Below are 20,467 nucleotides of genomic sequence, written 5' to 3' on the forward strand. Positions count from 1 at the left end.
TGTATTTTGCTTTCTGATAAACTAATTAGTTTTACTGTAAGACTTGGCAAACTTTTTTTTTTTTTTGTATTTATGTCTTTAGAAGACTGAAAATAGTTGTGTTGAGCTAAATGTTTTCACATACTGCTTTTCTTCAGTTTAGTTTCAGTTTAAATCTTCATCCAAAAGCTGCTTGATGCCATTGTAAACCCAGAAGTCCTCTTCTAGATTACGAGGCACATAATTCATAGATTTTTTTATAGTAACTTTTCAGCAGTATATGTTCTGGGCACATAAAATATGTTCAGTGCACTTAGAATAGATGATAAGTTTAATTACAAATCTGCATGTTTATGGTCAAAGAGTAAGAATGAACATTGCATTAGGATGAGGAAATGAATTAACATAGATCAAGGTTTTTGCTAGCCAGTTCAAAATTTGGTTGACTCCAGGAGTATCCATGCATGAAGTATGTCTCTTTGGTTTGTGGTAGTGGATAAGGAACGCAAATGTGTTGTTTTCCTTGATTTTTCATCTTTCAAGTGGAAACTTCAAAGCATTTCTACCTCACAGAAATCCTGTGATGATGAAGTGTTCTAATTTTCCAAGAATGTACCGCTATGGAAATCCTGGGTTTGATCCTATTATTTTCTCCAGATTTTTTATTTTATTTATTATTATTAATATTATTTTGTAAATCTATGTAAAATTATGCCAATATTTTCTGCCACATGAGGCAGTGTAGATAGTTAGATGTTGTGACTTTGATTCTCTGTGAGCTTTTAGGGAAAAACAGACAAATAAGCAAATAAAAATAAGCGAAAAGCCATGCTCACCAAAGCATTCAGTATGTTTCCCCACTATGTGGCAGGCCTGGACAAAACCAAATGAATGATAATAACAGTAGGAAGATATTTCTTTGGTAATTTTACAAAATATTTGTGTTCTATGGAGGTCTGACAAGACCTCACATTCCCATGAGGTCCTTCTTCCCATCCTAACATGAACAAATAATTTTTTTTGTTTGTTTGTTTTCTGTTGAAAGCCTTATACATACTAACCCTATACACTAACCCTATTATGGTATTTTTATTGCACAGGGGATCTTCTCTTATGGTATAGCAACAGGTGCCTGGAGCATTTACCTTTTACAGTACTAGCATAGTAATCTCCCAGGCCCCTTGGCTCAAAACTTTCCAGAACATTTCCTTTTTTATGCTTGATTCCCATAGTGTTAGTTTCAGAACTCTTTGGCTTAACAACTATTTTTCTATTTAAAAAAAAAAAAAAAAAAAAAAAAAAAAAAAAAAGAGAGAGAGAGATTTTTTTTTTCCCCTGCAGGAGTTCCTTTAAAAGCAAAGGGGATCATTAGAGTTCTTTGTCTTACATCCAGTTATTAAAGGTCATGAAATGTAGTCTCATACCTGAAATTCCCTAGGCAGTGGTCATTGTGCACTTGGCAAAGAAGAAAGGATGTCAGGGCACATCACTTTGTGGCACACATAAGTGGGTAAAAAATAACTGGGTTGTCTTAGTATCAATGTATGCTTGTGCTGCAAAAAGAGAAGTTTCCCAGGATGTGTAACTGTCTCCTCCAAGGGAAAGGACAGTTCTACATCAGTCCCAAATTTGGTGAATAATACAACTACGTATGACCCCTGTACAGAAAAATGTGCCACCCAGGGATCAATAAGCTTTTTCAATACTCTTTGAGAATTGGTACTCTCCAGCCTGTGACCCAGCTCCCAGTGGGGTCCCTAGAAAAAAGCTAAAAATACTTCAGGCTGTGTCTGGTAAGGAGGAGGGATGTGGCCCTCCAGGTGATTACCAGGAGCTCTGGAACATGAGATTGTATTGTAGTCTTTATCTGAATGTGTGACTGCAAGCTGATGGAAAAGCTGAGGGCAATTCTGTTCTCCCCTTGGTTTTTAAAGAACGGTGACAGAGACAGCTTACAGAGCCACAGATCCTATGGTTTCTAAAGATTTCTAAGTACTAACTGGAGTCTGAATGGGAATTAATAGTGAAGAAGGTTTGCTAGCGGAAAACAAAGTGCTGCTCCATAGGAGCTCAGGTTTTGGATAGTAAGGAAGTAGATGGTAAGGAAGTAGATAGTAAGGAAGGAGATGAAATGAGCCAGAGCAGTGTTTTTTCCTCTTTCAAATATGTGGAACTCAGACCTAGTTTTCTTGCATATTTGCAGTTTGGTTTTCCATTTTTGTAAGTTAGCTCCCATTCTTTCATGCACACTTGGCACAGCCACAACTGACCCTGTAGCAAGGCTGTCTGCTGTCAGGCAGCTAACCACAGCAAACTTCATGCAGGACTCATGTAACAGGTTCATCCCACAGCGTCTTTCCCACTGATTTCTAATTTTTCTGCTTTATCCTTGTTGAAACTGCATGTGAGCCACCCGGCCACCCCTGTAAATGTGTGCAACACTCTTGCAGGCCAATCTGCCCCTGCTGCAGCGGGAGCTGCTGCACTGTGCAAGGCTAGCCAAGCAGAACCCAGCCCAGTACCTCGCCCAGCACGAACAGCTGCTTCTGGATGCCAGCACCACCTCACCTGTTGACTCCTCAGAGCTGCTTCTCGATGTGAACGAAAACGGGAAGAGGCGAACTCCAGACAGGTGAGAATGGCTGCAACTTTCGCACTCCGGGTAGAAGCGTCTGGCGGATCCAGCATGCTGAGCCTTGCCAGCAAGGGGTGGGCACCTGGGGAGAGTTAGGCCAGCATGTGCAGTGCCAGGACAGGAGGCACTGGGCACAAACTGTGCCTCAGAAGGCTCCCCATGAGCACCAGGAGCACTTCCATGCTGTGTGGGTGAAGGAGCCCTGGCACAGGCTGCCCAGAGGCTGTGGGGTCTCCTCCCTGGAGCCCTTCAGAAGCCGCCTGGATGTGGTTCTGGGCACCCTGCTCTGAGTGTCCCTGCTGGGGCACGGGTGGCACCAGGTGGCCTCCAGAGGGTTCTGCCAGCCTTGGACACTCTGGGAGTCTGTGTCCTTGGTATAGGTCTTTCCTTTATGACAGCTGTGCAGTAGCCAAACTACCTTCGTGTGCTGGTGTACGTATGTATTTATATGCACACACTGACTCATGCAGCAAAATCACTTGAGAACACAACATCGCCATATTTACATTGCAATAATATTGACCAGACAGTTCCACACTAACCATTTTGGTTCATAATATAACTGTGAAGCGTAAAGTAAATAATTCCATACATAACTCCTTTGTATTTAAGGTTTTGTTGGATAAATAGTAAATATGGGGAAGGTGGCTAGGCACTCATATTGGGAAGTTTAAGGCATGTTCCAGAGTGTAGTCAGGGATTTGATTCCTTCTGCTATACCATGTTTTATGCGCAGCATAAGGATATGTTTAACATTTGTTCCAAACAGGAGAAATGTTCACTGAAATCTGTTGTATTGTTGAGCTGAGAAAGAGTCTGTGCAGAAACAGTGAGTGAGTGCTTGTGTGTACAGTAGCTTCAGGGATATGGAACAATTCTTTTTCTTTTTTCTTTTTTTTTTTCCTTATTCTAGTAAAAGTTCTCTGTTTAGTATTACAAGAAAATGAATATTGTGGTTGTTTATTTTCAACTGTCTTCCTCTGATAGTGTTAGAAAGTCAGTTAGCATATAAATCTTACATTTTGGAGGCCCAAACATTGGATTTACTCTTAGTTTTGTTTGCCACAGATTCTATAGTGTAAAAAATGTTTATAATGCTGTTCTGCCAAATACCACTACCTGCATGTACAAGGCATTGCAGATGTCCCAGTTATCCTTTAAATGAGTAAGGTGAAGATTTGCATGGTCGAGAAGGATTGCAATTTTATATACATGAAGTTTTTGGGTGGAGACAGGCCATCATAACAAAAAGCATATAGGTAAAACAAAGTCTGAAGGCTCAGAAGACTGATAGAGGAAAAATTTGATGTCAAGTGTTGGAACATAAATGAATGGAGATAGTCATGATATCAAGGCTAAATCCTGAAAATGTGTGTGTAGTAAAAGTTAAAGGAATTCATAGCCATACGTGAACAGTAAGATTTAAAGTAACTTAGCCATTAAATAAAAGAAAATGTCAAAGTATTTGAAATTGATATGCTTTAGATGTTGTTTCAGGGAAATCCCTATGAGCCAGCAAGAATATAAAGATACCAGCAGAGAAGCCCTTCTCTTTTTTCACCAGTTTTTCCTGATGGCTAAGCTGAACTGAAGCAGCCATTGGTGTTACACAAACTTCCTAGTTGAATCTAAAAAAGAGGATTAGTTTTTAGACATTTTCCATGTAGTCTCTTACTTCAAGCAAAGAGATAACATTTCCAAAGCAGAAATTTAGCTCCCTGGGGCAGTTCTGCTGCATATCCTCAGTCTTTGCAGAGTAGTGTACCAAACATCTGTGCACTGCAGGGAATAAAGGACTCTTAAAATCTAGTGAATCTTGTGAATAACTTAAATATCAGCATGATGTAGTCCAGTGTCAGTAGCAGACATGGTGTTTTGCCTACAAATAGATAGACACGTTAAATTATCTCCTAAGCCCATGAGGCTTGGCAGAGAGTACTGAGGAGAGGAGGGACGTGCCTTCCTGATAGCCTTACCTTACTTGTTTGCTGTTAACAGCAGTATTACTTGCTTCTCCCATGTGACCATAAAGTGAAAATAAGCAATAAAGCCTTTCCTTTGTTTTTCTTCATTAGCATTCAGTAATAATACTCACCCCCTTTGAGTCCCAGTTTGACAATGCTGAGTTTCAGTTGTTTTGTAGTAAGTGCTGTCTCACCTATGTTGTGTGTGGGAGAGATGGATGGTGAAGAGTGGTCAGGGAAGTTTGCAGTGAAAAGGCTCCATTAGAGCAGAAAGGGCTTGAGGAGTAGACCACAAGGGGATCAGCAGATCAGGAGAATATTGAATTTTAAAGTATTTTAATTACAACTCAGTCCTAGACCTAGGGGTATATAAGTCTGTTTTATGGATTTTGTTCTCTATGTTAAAAATGTGCTTTTGAAACTCTGTCCTAGAGGACATGCCTTTGCCTTTACATCAGAGGTCTCTCTCAGACTCCTTCCAGCTCAGGGGGTCTCCAGTTCCTCTCCATGTAGTAGTGCAGCTTTTAGGGCACGCTGTGGGAGAAATACAGAGCTTTGGGAAGTTACACATGGGTGGGAGTGCATAGGGTGGTGGGACTTGCACGCTGTGCTGTTGGATGTCCACCATCTCTTTGGTGTGAGCTGCTGAAACGATTAGCTGGTAGCTTCTGTTGATGCTCGCTTGAAATTAGGCTCCTTAACTCTGAGGAAGTGGCATTTCAGAGAGATGCACGTTTCTTTTTTTGACCCTCAGGTTCTTTGACTGTCATCCGAAAAGAGCTGGAAGGACTGCCCAATTCATCTATTGGAATGGTTCCTTGAGCTTAAATATATATATACATATATATATATTTACAGTATCAAACAGCCCCATCAATGGTTAAATGTGCCTGGATCTCTGTTGTCCATGATTAAAGCTATACAAAACAAATATGAAGATCATGCTGTAGTTTTGGCTAAATCAAGTTCAGTGGCATTGTTTTGTGCACTCAAGAACATTTGTACTGCATATCTAATGAAAAGAACAGGATCCTGTTGGGAAGATTCTTAAATTTACTTGATGGGAGTTTGCATACCTTTAAATTTGAGTAATGTAAGTGAACAAACCACAAAAAACTGTCCTCATAGTCAGAACATGCATAGAGTATGGAAACCAAATACTTGTCTGGCTTTATACTAATTAAGCTATTAATTATTTTAATTGTTTACACAGAAGTAGGAGGAAACATCTGGAAATATGTATACCTTTTGTTTAGATGTCTAAGTAGATTTCAAATACACTAATAAAAATACAGTGGAAGGTATTAGGCATCTTTTAAGAGGAAGGATTGCTACAACTCTGTTGCTAAAATATGGAAAAAAAAAGTCAAAAAACGATTTTGTTTGGAGATGTGCTTCTCACTAAAGTAAATTGTGGTATCTTTTTCACTTCCCATGGGAAATGGGATGTGTGTGTATATACACTGTATATAAAGTATATTTAATATATGTATATAATATATAGATTTGTGTGCATATATATATTAGATATACACATGTGTATATTAGAAATATACACACACATCCGTCCATATTTACATTTTTCTTTCAAGCACAGATAACTACATAGTGTTGACTTGAATAGAGGTAAAATATATTAAGGGATTAGGTGAAGGAAGTGGAGTGAGTGTGTTGCAGATAAATACATGTGCCTCTTGATTTCTTTTTCTTATAGAAAATACATCTACATGCAGTAATTCTTTCTGCTTATGGTTTCATAACCTTTTTTGCATACGCATTTTCCAGTTCTAGTTATTTATCTGCCTATCCAAATCTACTGTATGTGGGGTTTTATAGAGCAATCTGACAGCAGAGCTTCGTGTTTTACTGAATGTTTTCTTGGTGCATATGGTCTGACACGGATGAGCAGCCACGGTGAGATTTTGGAGTCTATTAAACTAGCTCATTAAAAAGATCAATCTGTTTCTGTAATAACACTGGGAACCATCAGTCACTGCAAGAGAGAAAAACTGACACCTGAGGAGACAACACATTTTAGTAATTTGTTCATGACATGTCATGAACAAAGTGTTCGCTATATTTTGTTTACAACTTTTGGAGTTTACATTCTATGCTAGTAAAGCAAAGGAACTTGGACCAATATGAGTTTTTATTTTGGTGAATGAATGCTTAGTTATAAATAACATTTTAAATACATTAACTGCAAAAGAGTTTTTGCTGAGTAGCCATCCTTTGAGGTTGCTAGAAAAGATTGTGTGGCAGAGGAGCATGTCATATAATGGTTCTACATTTATGACAGCTACCTATAAAGTAGGTATAAGATATTTTAAGGAAAAAAAATCTAAAAAAAATCTCTACTTTTGAGTGAGAAGAAAATCAAAGTGGTTGTGATTGTTTTGTGCCTTTAAAAAGTGATGTTGTAGTTGCTGTACCATTGGCACCGCAGACAGTGAATTCATGTAGAAGCTACCTTGGCACATGGACCAACTAAAATAACTCTGTTAAGCAAATAGTTTTTTTTGAAGAAGCTCCTCCACATCTCAACAAGGTGTGAAGGATAGTCACAGCAGTTACAGCTATGCTCCTTATAAACTATGTGCCATATTGAGGAGTTTTAAAAGACTTTTCTTAATGGTTAACAAGACAATATTTATCTCTTCCGTAACACGGAGCTATAAACAAAACCAGTACTTTTTCCAACAAAACATTATCAATATGCTGGCATATTGTCCAAGCTAATGCTGTGCATTTCATTTAAGTTAGTTAAGTACAGAACATTCCTAGAAAACACACAGAAGTATCTGTACAGTAAGGTGCAAATATGAACATTTATATGAAAATATATGGTTTTGCCATCTAACTATAGTGCAGAAAAGCAAAATTAGATTTCCTTAGATTTTCCTACTTGCTACACTTTTAAATTTGCTTTTTCTACACTGAGCTATCAAAAAAGGCCAATTAATAATTCACAGTTTCTGCTTTTTTTCCCAATCTGTGTTAGTGACGATTCTAAACCTAACAAACAGAACTTTGACAAATGGATTGCTTGGCTTGTGCATACAGGAAAGTCCGTATTTTGCTTGCGTAGTATTTTTACAATTGAAAGACCTGGATATTGAGCTTGAGTTTCTGCAAAGAAAACACACACCAGCAACTAAATAGAAAAATTGTCTTGGAGGGATGTCAAAAACATCACTACCTATTGAGAGTTATTGCAAGCAGTTCCATCATGCCAAGAGTCATTAAAAATATATCATGGTCCTCAGCTTTTCCTGATTAGGAGTTTTCACAGCCACCCTGCATTTGTTTTGGAACAAGGTATATATTCTGCTTTAACAAAGTATATCTTTTATATCTCTGCCCAAAATTAGAACAGCTGTCCTGCTGTATTGGTGAAAGCTTTTTCCCTCTTTGCCAAGTTCAGGTATAATATGTATACCTGCTGCTTCTCTGGCATTAGTGATTGTGGTGAGGGACCTGGAAAATCTCCTTACTCCTTCTGAAAACAGTGCAACCCATCTTTTCATTTCCTGCTGGTAATTGCTAGATCTTACTTTGATCCTCTCTCCCAGTGGATATTGGCAAAGATTTGTTTTTTCCCTTCCTCTCATTGAGATTAAAGGAGAACCTACTGAGAGGCAACAATTAATACATCGAGTGTTTCTCCAGAGATAGTCCCTCAAGGTTGGTTGGTTTGGGGGAGGGGTTCACTGAAGGGCATTTGGGTTTCTTTTCCTGCTTAACAGCAGGCAAACAAGAAAATTAGATCAAATTGACATTCCTGTCAAAATGACAGAAAAATGAGTTAGGCTTTTTACTATTAGGAAGATATATTATGCCATCCATAAATAATGGAGCAGAAAGTTCTCTTTAAGAAAGGCTAGAATATGTCAGATATTTAATAAAGGTTTTTGGAGGGAGGGACTCGAGCTCAACAGTTTGACATAGCCTTTCTGTTCAAAGCTGATTTTGTAAGTTTTGTTTATTGCAGTGATAAAAACAGCTATACTTTGGTGAAATGAGCTTTTCTAAAATGAGGTGTGAACCCTAGAATGAACTCTAGTCTTTCTTTATACTTTGTTTTAATAGAAAATTATTTCAGTGTGGGTTCCAGGTTGTCACTTTAATAGGCAGAGGTGCAAGACAGAGGTGTTGGAAATAGCAGATTGTGATTAGAATTAACAAGAATCTCTAATGCAAAAAAACTGCCATTCTCCCTGGTAGCTCTCTAGAGTTGCCTGAGCATAAAAACCTTGTCTGAGGGTAATGGAGTGGGGAAATCTTGAATGTTATTGTGGACTTGAGTCTAACCACATCTTCCTACAAAATTAATGACAGGCACAGCACCTCTGACTGAAATAACCAAGTTGGTGCAAAAAATCTCTGAGGAATTATGCATTATCTGAAGTTATTCTTGCTCTAAGCCTCTGTGCAACACTGATCTAGGAAGCTGCTGTTAACGTGGTATTCCACTTCTTGATAGGAACCCATCCTGGCATTAAGAATAGCTGAGGTTCAGCATACTGCAAATGTTACCTTAAGACTGCATGGTGTACTCTTTTCTTCCCTTTTTTTTTTTTTTTTTTTTTTTTTTTCAATATAGAGAGGGAACAAAACACATTTATTTAGCTGAAAAATGTCCCCCGACCACCATATCCTATAGCACTATTGAAAGTGGGAATTGCTTGGCTTCTATGTATTGGTGGATTGCTGCAGCTCTGTGATTCTGTGTATACCCACCTGATCACCGTGTGATTCCAGTGAATGCTTCTCTCTCTCCTGCTCAACTCTTCAAGCTGTTCCATCTGCAGGATGACTCTGCTAGTTATTCTCAAGTTACGGAGACGGTTAGACAAGGTGTATGTCCATTGCATATTTGGAGTAAGCAATGTTACAACATGTTCTGCACCACTCATTTGGAGAGCTAAAGAACAAGCTCTAGATCCTAAAGTTTCCCATGTAGGTGGGCTCGCATGTTCCTAGGCAGATCTTCTCACAAAGTGAATTAAAGTTCCTTTGCTTTATTTTTCAGAACCAAAGAAAATGGCTTTGACAGAGAGCCTTTGCACTCAGAGCATCCAAGCAAGCGGCCCTGCACTATTAGCCCAGGCCAGCGGTACAGTCCAAATAATGGCTTATCTTATCAGCCCAATGGTCTGCCTCATCCCACCCCACCTCCACCTCAACATTATCGTTTGGATGATATGGCCATTGCCCACCACTACAGGGACTCATACAGACACCCCAACCACAGGGACCTCAGGGACAGAAACAGACCTATGGGTAAGGCATGTTGATTTTCTGCATTGTTTTTTGATTTTTTTTTTTTCTCATGTAACTATTATGTGTTTTGTACATATTGTTTGTTCGTTTGTTTTCTGGTAAAATATACCTGCCCTTCAGAGGTAACCTTTATAACTGTCAGTCTAGCTACTCCTGATGATTTTATTGCAGATTTACATTTGTAAAAGTGGACTGAACTGTGCCTTTACTACACTCTAAAGCAAGACTCAGAAGGAGAAGGAACCCCTGCTCTCACAGCTTCATAGATGACATGGACACGCAGGTGTCTGGCAGGCAAGGATAGGTAGAGCATCTTATTTTTCTTCTAATGCCACATTTGTGGCAGTAACAAAATTAGTACAGCTTGCTTTCATTGTAAATTAGAGGGAAGTTATTAGCCTTTGGAAAAATGTTTCCTATGTGACACCTCAAGTGTGCATTGTGTCATGGGGATGTCTGCAGAGGATGCATACAGCAGAAGCACCACACCCTGCGCAGGACCGTGCTGGCAGCACACATTTCTTTATGGGAATGTCTGATGCTCTTGGATTTGCCTGGCTTGCTTTACATCTGCACATACTATTCTTGCTTCTTTTAAACAATTCTTCAATAAAAGAAGAACATTTACAAATACTCAGCATCTGTATAGAGGAAGCTAAACAAGAAGCAAGTGTCAGTTCCTCTGAGTGTTGATAATAAATACTGACTTGGTTCTATCATGTTGTCAGCTGCTGTGATGTATGTGCTGCATTTTAACCACATGTTGTTTAAAACATCTGTGAAGGGATGAACCCTTAATGATGTTCTGTTGACATGGTAGTAATTACTGCATTTAGTGAAATAACATTAAGTTTATACTAATATTTTTTCAACTTTCTGAAGTACAGCTAGTATTTGAGAGTTACCAAATAATTGTCTTGCTGACTTCAGGTAGCTCAAATTAAAAATTATACATTATTGTATAAATAAAAAAGAGTTATGTTCATATTTGAGAGGTCATCTTGCAACCTACAGAACTTGCAGAACTGAAGACAGTACATTGAGTAAACAGTAGCATCTAGTGTGGGGAAAATTGCTAAAGAGAACTTAGAGCATAGTTTTTAAGTAACCATTTATTTTTATGGTGGCATCCTTATACTAGACCAGGTAATGTATGGTATGTATGTAGTCATATGTCCAATGGGCTCTTCTTTCATTTTTTTTTTTTTTTTTTTTTCTTCCCCTAGAGGACACCCAACACTGTAAACATGATTTGCTCCTTTTTGGCAGGGTTGCATGGCACACGTCAAGAAGAAATGATTGATCACAGGCTAACAGACAGAGAATGGGCAGAAGAGTGGAAACACCTTGACCATGTAAGGGCTAAATGCACTCATGTATAATTGTCTAAAAGGAGTTCTATAAGACAGGGATTTAAACTTTTTCTTTTAAAAAAAATCTGAATTCCAGTACAAGTTTTGAAAACACTGGTGATTAAATATGGGGTCTTCCCTGTCAGGTAGCTCATATTATTAGGCCTTGCTGTTCAAACATATATTGCAGTATCCTAATTATTACAGACTGCCAAATGGGGAATGGACTCCGCTCTATAAACACTAGATCTGGGTCATATGACCACTTGGCCTTGGAACTAGTTAATTGGATTTTATTAGCTCTTACAACATTTCCAGATATCAGTTCTGGACCAGATCTCCTGGCCTTTGTAGTGCCATGCAATACTGGTGGTAGGATACAGTCCTTTCAGTCTTCTCCTCCACTCCTTCTCCCTTTTTTCCAGAAATGTATATCTGTGTAGATATGGAAGCCTACACCTTTAAGATCACCAGTTAAACAGGAAGGGATCATTATTCTTAACTCAAGACTAGAATTTTTCAGCTGTAGTTGAAAGAACAGGGAGAGACACCTTCATTCTTAAAACCCATGTACTCAGCACATGAATGTTTTCTTTATTTTAATGTCAGTTTATGAATAAAATGATCTTTTTCATTTCTCTGCTCCATCCACTGCTGTGACTAGCTGTTAAATTGTATAATGGACATGGTGGAAAAAACTAGGCGATCTCTCACTGTACTACGGCGATGTCAAGAAGCAGACCGTGAGGAGCTTAATTACTGGATACGACGGTACAGTGATGCAGAAGATTTAAAAAAAGGCGGTAACAGCAGCAGTAGTCATTCCAGACAGCAGAGTCCAGTGAATCCAGATCCAGTCACACTAGGTACAGTATGCTTGTTAAAATTGTTCACTGGTCTTGTTTCAGCTCAGCGAAGTGTTAGACAAAGCTTGTATTCGTTCTTCTGACTCTTCTCTAGTACTGATTAAATATTCCTCTATGCTACCTACTGAATTATTACTATATTACTATATATTAATATATACTATTATGCTCTAATATAACCATATCTGAACTAAATATATGTAGTGGTTAAACCCGGCCGTCAGCTAAACACCACACAGCCGTTTGCTCCCCCTCCCCCCTCCCTCTCTGGGATGGGGGAGAGAAATGGGAAAGTAAAGCCTGTGAGTTGAGATAAAGACAGTTTATTAAGACAGGAAATAATGACAACAATATTAATAACAACAATGATGATAATAGTACTACTACTAATAATGTGTACAAACAAGTGATGCACAATGCAATTGCTCACCACCCACTGACCAATGCCCAGCCTAACCCCGAGCAGTCCGGCCCCCTCCCCCCGGCTAGCCACCCCTATATATGTTTAGCATGACGTCAGATGGTATGGAATACCCCTTTAGCTAGTTTGGGTCACCTGTCCTGGGTCTGTCCCCTTCCAGCTCCTGCTGCACCCCCAGCCTGCCCATTGGCAGGACAGAGCAAGAAGCTGAGACGTCCTTGGCTTGGTGTAAGCACTGCTCTTAAACAATTAAAACATCGGGGTGTTATCAGCACTCTTCTCATCCTAAGCCAAAACATAGCATTCTACCAGCTACTAGGAAGAAAATTAACTCTGTCCTAACTGAAACCAGGACAATATAACACGCCCTAATAGTCTTATTTACATGTGAAATGGCTAGGGTTTGGTTGTAAGATTTGATAATTTGCTTTCCATTCAGAAATGTCTGAGGGTGGTTGGGCAGGAGGACAGCCTGTTGTGTAGGGGTGGCAGGGCAGTGAGAAGTGCACTAACTCTCCGTCCAACCTCCCTCCCTCCCTTACCTACTTGATGAAGGAAATCTATAGGTGTTTCTTGATTGTTAGCATTGTGAAAACAAGGGCTTTATCCTTGTGAGATCAAATGATTTAAATGGGAAGTTGTCTTTTCTAAGGAAATGAAGGGGGGGAGATGTAAAGATAAGGGCATTTCTTGGCTGTACTTGGTTTCCATATAAGAAAGAAATAGCAACATCTGCAATGCCCACAACTGAACACACGCAGTTCTCTGTGTCTACTGCTGCAGCTCATGCAGTGATGTTCAGGATAGTTTGGGTACTGCTTGCGTTCCAGTTACACAGAGCAATGCAGAGTTCAGTTCAAACGCAAAGCCCACTTACAAGTAGACTAAGCAGATGGATGTTCATCCCATGCAGAGCTTAACAGTCATGCTTGAAAAGTATCTCCAAAAACTTCTCTAGGATGACTCTGCTGTATAAACAAAAGATTTTATTTTGTGCAAATAATAAATGTGTAATTTATTAATATGTTCACCTGCTTCTGCTTCATCCCTGCACTTTTATGGCAGGTGAAATAAAGAAGCACATCCTGGTGATGATGCCTTTTAATTGTTCTCTGCAATTTTGAAGAGAACAACAAACCATGATTGCTTGTCTAAGACACATCTTTTAAAAAAATAAAATTTAAAAAAAATTGTCCACTATCATCAAACACTATCTACTTAAAATCATCATATGCCATTGAATGTGTGTATTATTTCACAACTGTATTTCATTTAAATCTGTTTTTGTCCTTAAAATAAGTTATTAAATCTGTAATTTACTTAATTGCAAATATAGAAAGAGAAGAACAAATCTAATGCCTTCTCCATCTTCTTGGTAAATCTGATATTTAGTGTCCCTTGATAACAAATGAACTTTTTGTGTGTGTGTGTGTGTCAAGTGATCTTAGCCAATATAAATTAGCTTCAGTCAGTGAAAGGAGGGGTTATGGAAATGCTGTTCCCAACTTCACTAATAAGCCTAGTCCCTAGAGAAGCCCTTCTCAGAAAGAAGCGTTCAGGTAATGGCTTGTATGAATAGTGTTAAATGTAATGTAAAGAAAGGCTCATAAATATGACATTTGAAATGTCGATCACATCTGCAGCTTCGGGAAAAACACTTGTGAGGAAACCCCTAGATCAAAAACAGTGGCAGTCATCTCTACTAAAGCTATAATGCAAAAAGATCCAGGCCATGATGCTTGTAAGAATGGTTCATCGGTTAAAAAAAAATAAAATAAAAAATAAAAAAAAAATAATAAAATAAAACGAAAGGAAAATGAGTTTTTGTAATTTCCCCCAACAAACTGGAACTCAAGACTTTCACTAAAACTTAATAGATTTACAATCCAAGAAAGATAGCCATAACAAAACCAGGAAAAGATAAAATGAAGATAAGACGTAATCAGATCCCCATTTTATTATTTTGTTTGGTTGGAAACAACAAAGTCTTTTTGTTTAAAAAGTTATAAGGCACAGCCTTTGTAGTCTGACATACCGCTTATCTCCATAGTGCTATGGATAGAATTTAACTCATTGGAGTCAATCCATTTCAATTTTAACATGCCACATTTCAGTTATTTGGCTTTAAAAACTACTCCCTTAGACTTGTGGACATGTAACTTGGATCGCTTCAGCGATGTAGTATTCATATTAATCGTAAATATTGATAAGAAGTGCTTTTATGCCTGACATGTCGGGCACTTACCCGATACGTCAGATACTTACCTTAGAGTCTATGGAAATTTAATGATTATCTTTCTTCAAATGTGGTAGCAATCTAGTTAACTAAATGAAAACTCCAAACATTCAGAAGTATAATGAAATTGAAGCAGTGTCTGTGGGTTTTGAGACATTTCTGTTTAGGGATTTATGTTTTAGTTTTGAAGTGAAAAAGAAGGGATTGAAAAATTTCTCCAATATTTTAATTACAGTGCCACAACATGTAAATATTGCTTTTTGTTAAATGGATTCTAAATGTCAGTGATTCCCTCCTTGTGTTTTTTTTGTTTTTAAATGAGGTAATCCACCCTTTAAATCAATCTTGTCATCTCCACTAGTAAGAGGAGAAAAAACGGGGGCCATATGGCTACCATATCCATGCCTTTGTTTCTTTTTCTTTATGATTAAAATAACATCAATGAAGTGATATGTTCTCACTATAAACAATATGTCATGGTCTTCATCAATAGCTGTTGCTGAAGTACATACTTTCTAAGTTAGAATTTAGCATAGGTAGGTTGGATCGAAAGGAAAATGAAAATTCTGGTCATTTTGAATCATTGGCCTTCCTTTTTTTTTCAGCAAGAAGTTTTTGTGCTGCTTTTAATTTGACATCCCTGTAAATCATTCTGAGCTTGACAGTTCCCAGTATCTGATGAGTACTTTCCTGTTGATATTTTTAATTAAGAAATCAAATGAAATATTTGATAATCAGTTTTAATGCAATGTAATCCAATACATGCATTAGCCAGTTACAACAGGTTACAAGATCCCATTATTTTCTGAGAGTGCGTTGAAGGTAAGATAGGCCCATTCATTTTAGTCTGAATAATACATGTTTATTAAAGTCTAAAAATGACTCAGACTTTATATATATTCGCTTGATGAACTGTGATGGTCTATGAAGTAAATAATACATCATCTGACTCCTCCATTTCTGCTGAAGAATTTCAGTACTACATATTGCAACAGGACTGAAACACTTTCATTCTAATAGTGAATAATTACACATATCAGACAATGTATACTGAAATACACACAGTAGGATAAATTAAAGATGAGGGTTCTTCAACATCATGGGTTATAAACAAGATCTATAACCTTACTGAGTGCAGCTGTGGCTCTAGATAAGTGGTGGAGGCACACATCAGAAGGTTTGCAGCAATGCTGATATTTTCTATCTGTTGAATTTATCAGAATGGAAATCTTACAAAATAGAGTTTGAAATCTCCAACTCAAGAGTGCCAATGCCTGCAGGATTTGCCCCGGGAAGTACATGAACTCAGAAGTATATGAATTTGTTAAAAACACATAGGTTACATACTTCTTAATACATTTTTAAATGTTAACCCTTTCAGAGTTTGTTTATATTTTATCAAAGGTTGTTTACCCAAGTACTTTCAGCATTAGTCAGGGCACTCCTGCTGATATTTTTCTGTTCGTGCTGCGATTATAAAATCTTTCCTTTGCCATTTGTGGATAATCAACATTGCTGTGATACGTGTGATATTCTCAACATGAGCTAACAGGAATGCTGTGAATATCACAGTAACATTTATAACTTGTAATTCTAGAATGTAAAGCTCCAGTAATACTGGTCACTGATGATTTTAAATACTGCTCTTAATATGTTAGCTGCATGGGATGTTTGGGCTAGATTGTTGTGGAGTGAATTGGATGCTGTTGGGTAGGGCTACACCTGCAGAAACAGCATGCATTTGTATTCTTAGTATTCAGTTCTGACTTCCTTGGGACAACGGTAACTTTTATCCATTCCTTATACCCCTCTTGTCACTGTTGTGCTCTGCAAAAGAACTCACAGGTGGCACAGAAAAGGAAAAAAATCTATTGCTGCTAGTTAGTGGAAATTGGATCTTGGGTGAGGATGAAGGACACGACTAATTGTGTACTAAATCCATTAGCTGGATTAGTACACTTCTGAGTGTGTCTCTTATAAACAAGGCAGTGAATATTTACCAATTGCTCTGAGGAGTTTTTTCATTGTTGCCTGTGTACTACCAGTAGTGTTATATTTATTATAGGGTAGAATAATGTAAAACTTGCGTATGTAAAGCATATATATTTGTATAAAAGCATACATTTATCATATATGAAACAATCTATTGGTTTTGGCCTGGCTACATGCAGCTTTAAGTATGCTTGAGCCCTAGTGTTCACAATGGCATGTAGGGCAATGTTGTTTCTACCTGTTTTTTCATAGAGACGATAAATTCTAAAAGATCCTCAAATGATCACCTGTTTATTCCCATTACTTACTGTTTTGTAACTATAAGCTTCGATGTCATTATCCAGTGATGAAAACTTCTATTACTTTATAGTTTCAATCCATCTTCTGTTCCTTCTTTCCAAATATGGATTGGGGTTTTTGGACACATCTTTTCCTTTTAAGTCATTTTATTCTGTTCTCTTATGTTTGGTTCTTACCATGTGAGAGTTCATCTCCTTTATTTGGTTCTAGCTTTTCATCTCAGTTTCACTCTCCAAATTCATGTCTATTTCTGCTCTTAAAACACATTTTTTCTTTCACTACTTCTAGTATTTATTCTTTTTGTCTTAAAACCATGAAAAATAGGTAATGTACAAGGTTTCTACTTTCTGAACTTCAGAAGCATGATCAGTCAATTGACTGTTGATGACTCATATCCTCAAATGCATTCTTGGAATGAATACACCAGGGCCTTTATGAAACCTGGCACCATACTGTGACCTTAGGATTTTTGGGAGTAAATGTTTTCTTCCTTATATAAAAATAAATGAATAAATAAATAAATATATATTTTTAAAAAAGAATATACTTAAAATACTATTATTCTTCTATATATTTTACAAAATAATATAATGTCATTGTCTAGTATTCAATAATATGAGAATTATTAGAATATGAGGGATTAAACAGAGACCAATTTTTTATCTTTTCTTCATACTTATATGCAGTTCAGCAGCTTTCTTCCTGAAAGTTATATTAAAACAAAAATTTCCAAAAACATTTTAGATTTAAAACTCTCTTTTATTTTTACTTCGTTGAAGCTCTTTGTAGGCAGGTACTGGTTATCCTCATGTATATGTGCTTTTTATGTTCCTTTTTTGGGCTTTTTCACATGGTCAAGTAGGAGCCAGACTGATAATCTACAAGTGCTCTCAAACCATGCCTTGCTGTGAATTTCAAATAAATTTACTATCGTCCATTGTGTTTAGTTTATTCTGTGTAATAACTTTAGAGCATTTTAACCATTAACAATTTTTTAAGTTCTGTCTGACACATAAAATCTTTTCGGTATGAGCTGCCTTGTTGCTCCAGGTCATTCCTAATTTTTTTTGATATCATTCTGTTTCCTTCTAGGCAGGGTTTTATTTGACTTCTGGGTACTGCACTCAGTCAGTTAAAACAATGTATTCATCCTCATTGTGGCTTTTTTCAGCTGGCTTTTTTGTTCACTGTATCAGGGACTTTCCTTGACTGTGTTAATTTTGTTTGGAAGCTAGACTTCCAAGCCTGTTGAGATTTTTTGTGTTTTAGTTTTACTGATCAAGTTCTGTGATTCTTAATATGAAGCACAGCCTAGCTTAAAAATAATAATGTGAAATGTATATCTTCTGGTCATGTCCTGTAGTTTAGCCCCCAAAAGAAGATTGTTTTCATGGACTCATCACCACTGACTAAACAATAGCCATGTTAATAATATTTTTCTTGTTTGGAAAATATGTTTTTTATTATCTTTGTAAGTGCTTCTTGTCTTTTCTTGTGTGCCAGTCCAAACTATGGGAAAATCTCTCACAAGCTCTTGATTTAATTCTTCTTGCAGAGGATCTTATTCCTCATGTAAATAATTTGTGGTTGGAATAAGAGCTTGATTGATGTTTATGTTTTGGAAATTTTAACAATTAGCTGGCAATCTGGTCATTTATGTCATTGAATTCCATTTTTGGAAAGTCATGTGTACCAAAAAATCAGATCCACATCTCTTTATTTTTAATACTGAGTACCATGGTAGAGGGCTTAGATCAGGGCTATGATTCCCTTGCAGTGGAGAGTACTTTAAATTGCAGAAAAGAAATTAAACCCAAAATACAAGACACGAATGCAACAAAACCGTTGCTTTGCCACATTTGGAGTCTGTCTGTGTCTTGCAGTTATTGCAGGAAAAGCAAATAAGAATCCTTTTATTTTTCACCTTTAGTCTTTCTGAGCTCTCAAGCAGAATTTTCTGCTGCCTTCTCTGTCCCTGGCTGAACTGGAACTGTTCCCATAGGTCCTAAAACCTACAAAGGATGGGAGAAGTGTGTACATAATAATATTTGTAGTTCCAGAATCATATAAGTCAACTGATACTGAGAATTTTCACATTTTCAACATCAGGGCTGAAGCCCTCTATCACGTCAATTAAACCAATGTAAATACATAGCTAGCTGTTTTTGCACAAAACTTTATATACATACACCCATCGTTTTGTGCTTGAGAGGTGTGAAATTCTTCCTATAAAAATCCATTTTTAGTGATAAACAGAAGAGCTGGGGAAATCCGCTCAGCTGCCTGTCATATGGGAAGATTCAATCTGCCCAGTCGGTGTCTGCAGATTCATGTGCTAGAAATTGTGTCTGTGGAGCAGCGGGCAGGGGTTGGGATTCCCTGCTGCCTGCGCAGCTGAAACTGCCCCTGTCATTTCCCCTTTGTTAGCCAGATGCCGTATTAAGCCTCCTCTTTTATTTTATTTTTTTAAGTTTCTGTATCATACTCTATATAAACAGTACTGAACGCATATCCATAGTGGTATAAAAAAACACTGCAAAGCCTAATGATTCAGCCTTTACCATCAAAAGGGATACTTTTCCATCAAGTTATCTAATAATAAATTTAATATACAAAAATGAATATAATTAATAAAAATTAAAAGAATCTTTTAAATGATTTTATTCTGATTCAAAATCAGGCATCAAAGAAGATGTTGGATTTCGAGTAAAATATCTAAAAAAGATGCAAAACCTTTCTAATGTAACTGAGTTATTTTGACAATTGAATTCTATCACATAGGCAGTAGTGAATCTATCTGCATTTTTAAAAACATTTGTCTTATCTTACTTTGAAATACAGTTGATCAGGTTTTAAATTATATTTGTATTTGAAAAGAGCAGCTTTTCATCTGCTGAGAATCTGTATGCTGAATTTCAGGCCAAAGTGAGTTTTTTTCCTGCTTTGTCTGATCTTGTGGCTTTGAAGTCGGCGTGGACGGGATCTTGCTGATTTCAGAGTTCTTAGGCTCATGCCCAGAGGTTAAACCCTTGGAAAAAAAGGAGAGGAGGGGGCAAGAGCTGTCAAAATGTGATTGAAATATATGGGTGAGTTATGAGCTCCAGCTCCCGTGAGGTTGCTGGGTGTGTGTATGTAGGCGCTTAACCTAAAGTTAAAGGTTCTGTTTTCCAAAGTTGTGCGGCTACAGTTACCAACACAGGCTCAGATATAGCAAAGCATATCTTTGAACATATAGAAACACCCCTTTCTTTTTCTGTGGACAGTTTATTTGATCGCTGGATTGACATCTCGGCTTTTATCTCTGCTCGTCAGTAGCCAGACGGACCAGAAGTGCCAAATGCGGGCTGCTGTCCTCTTTCTTCTTTCTTTTCATAAACATAATTACAAAGGATGAAGCATGTCACTCCCTCAGTCAGTCTCACAAAGCCAGCTTTAAAAG

General features: G+C 37.5%; 1 protein-coding gene across 5 annotated transcripts in view; it reads left to right on the plus strand.

Annotated features, from left to right (window-relative positions):
• RUNX1T1 (RUNX1 partner transcriptional co-repressor 1) overlaps positions 1-20,467 on the plus strand; it is a 114,171-nt gene that overhangs the window by 73,868 nt on the left and 19,836 nt on the right. For all 5 annotated transcript variants that reach the window (XM_027452458.3, XM_027452459.3, XM_072034463.1 and 2 more), the window contains 4 exons: positions 2,430-2,611; positions 9,611-9,861; positions 11,131-11,216; positions 11,878-12,079. In XM_027452458.3, the coding sequence (XP_027308259.1) occupies positions 2,430-2,611; positions 9,611-9,861; positions 11,131-11,216; positions 11,878-12,079 (721 nt within the window). The remainder of the gene's footprint in view (positions 1-2,429; positions 2,612-9,610; positions 9,862-11,130; positions 11,217-11,877; positions 12,080-20,467) is intronic.

The sequence above is a fragment of the Anas platyrhynchos genome, chromosome 2 (genome assembly GCF_047663525.1).
Source record: "Anas platyrhynchos isolate ZD024472 breed Pekin duck chromosome 2, IASCAAS_PekinDuck_T2T, whole genome shotgun sequence".
Lineage (NCBI taxonomy): Eukaryota > Metazoa > Chordata > Aves > Anseriformes > Anatidae > Anas > Anas platyrhynchos.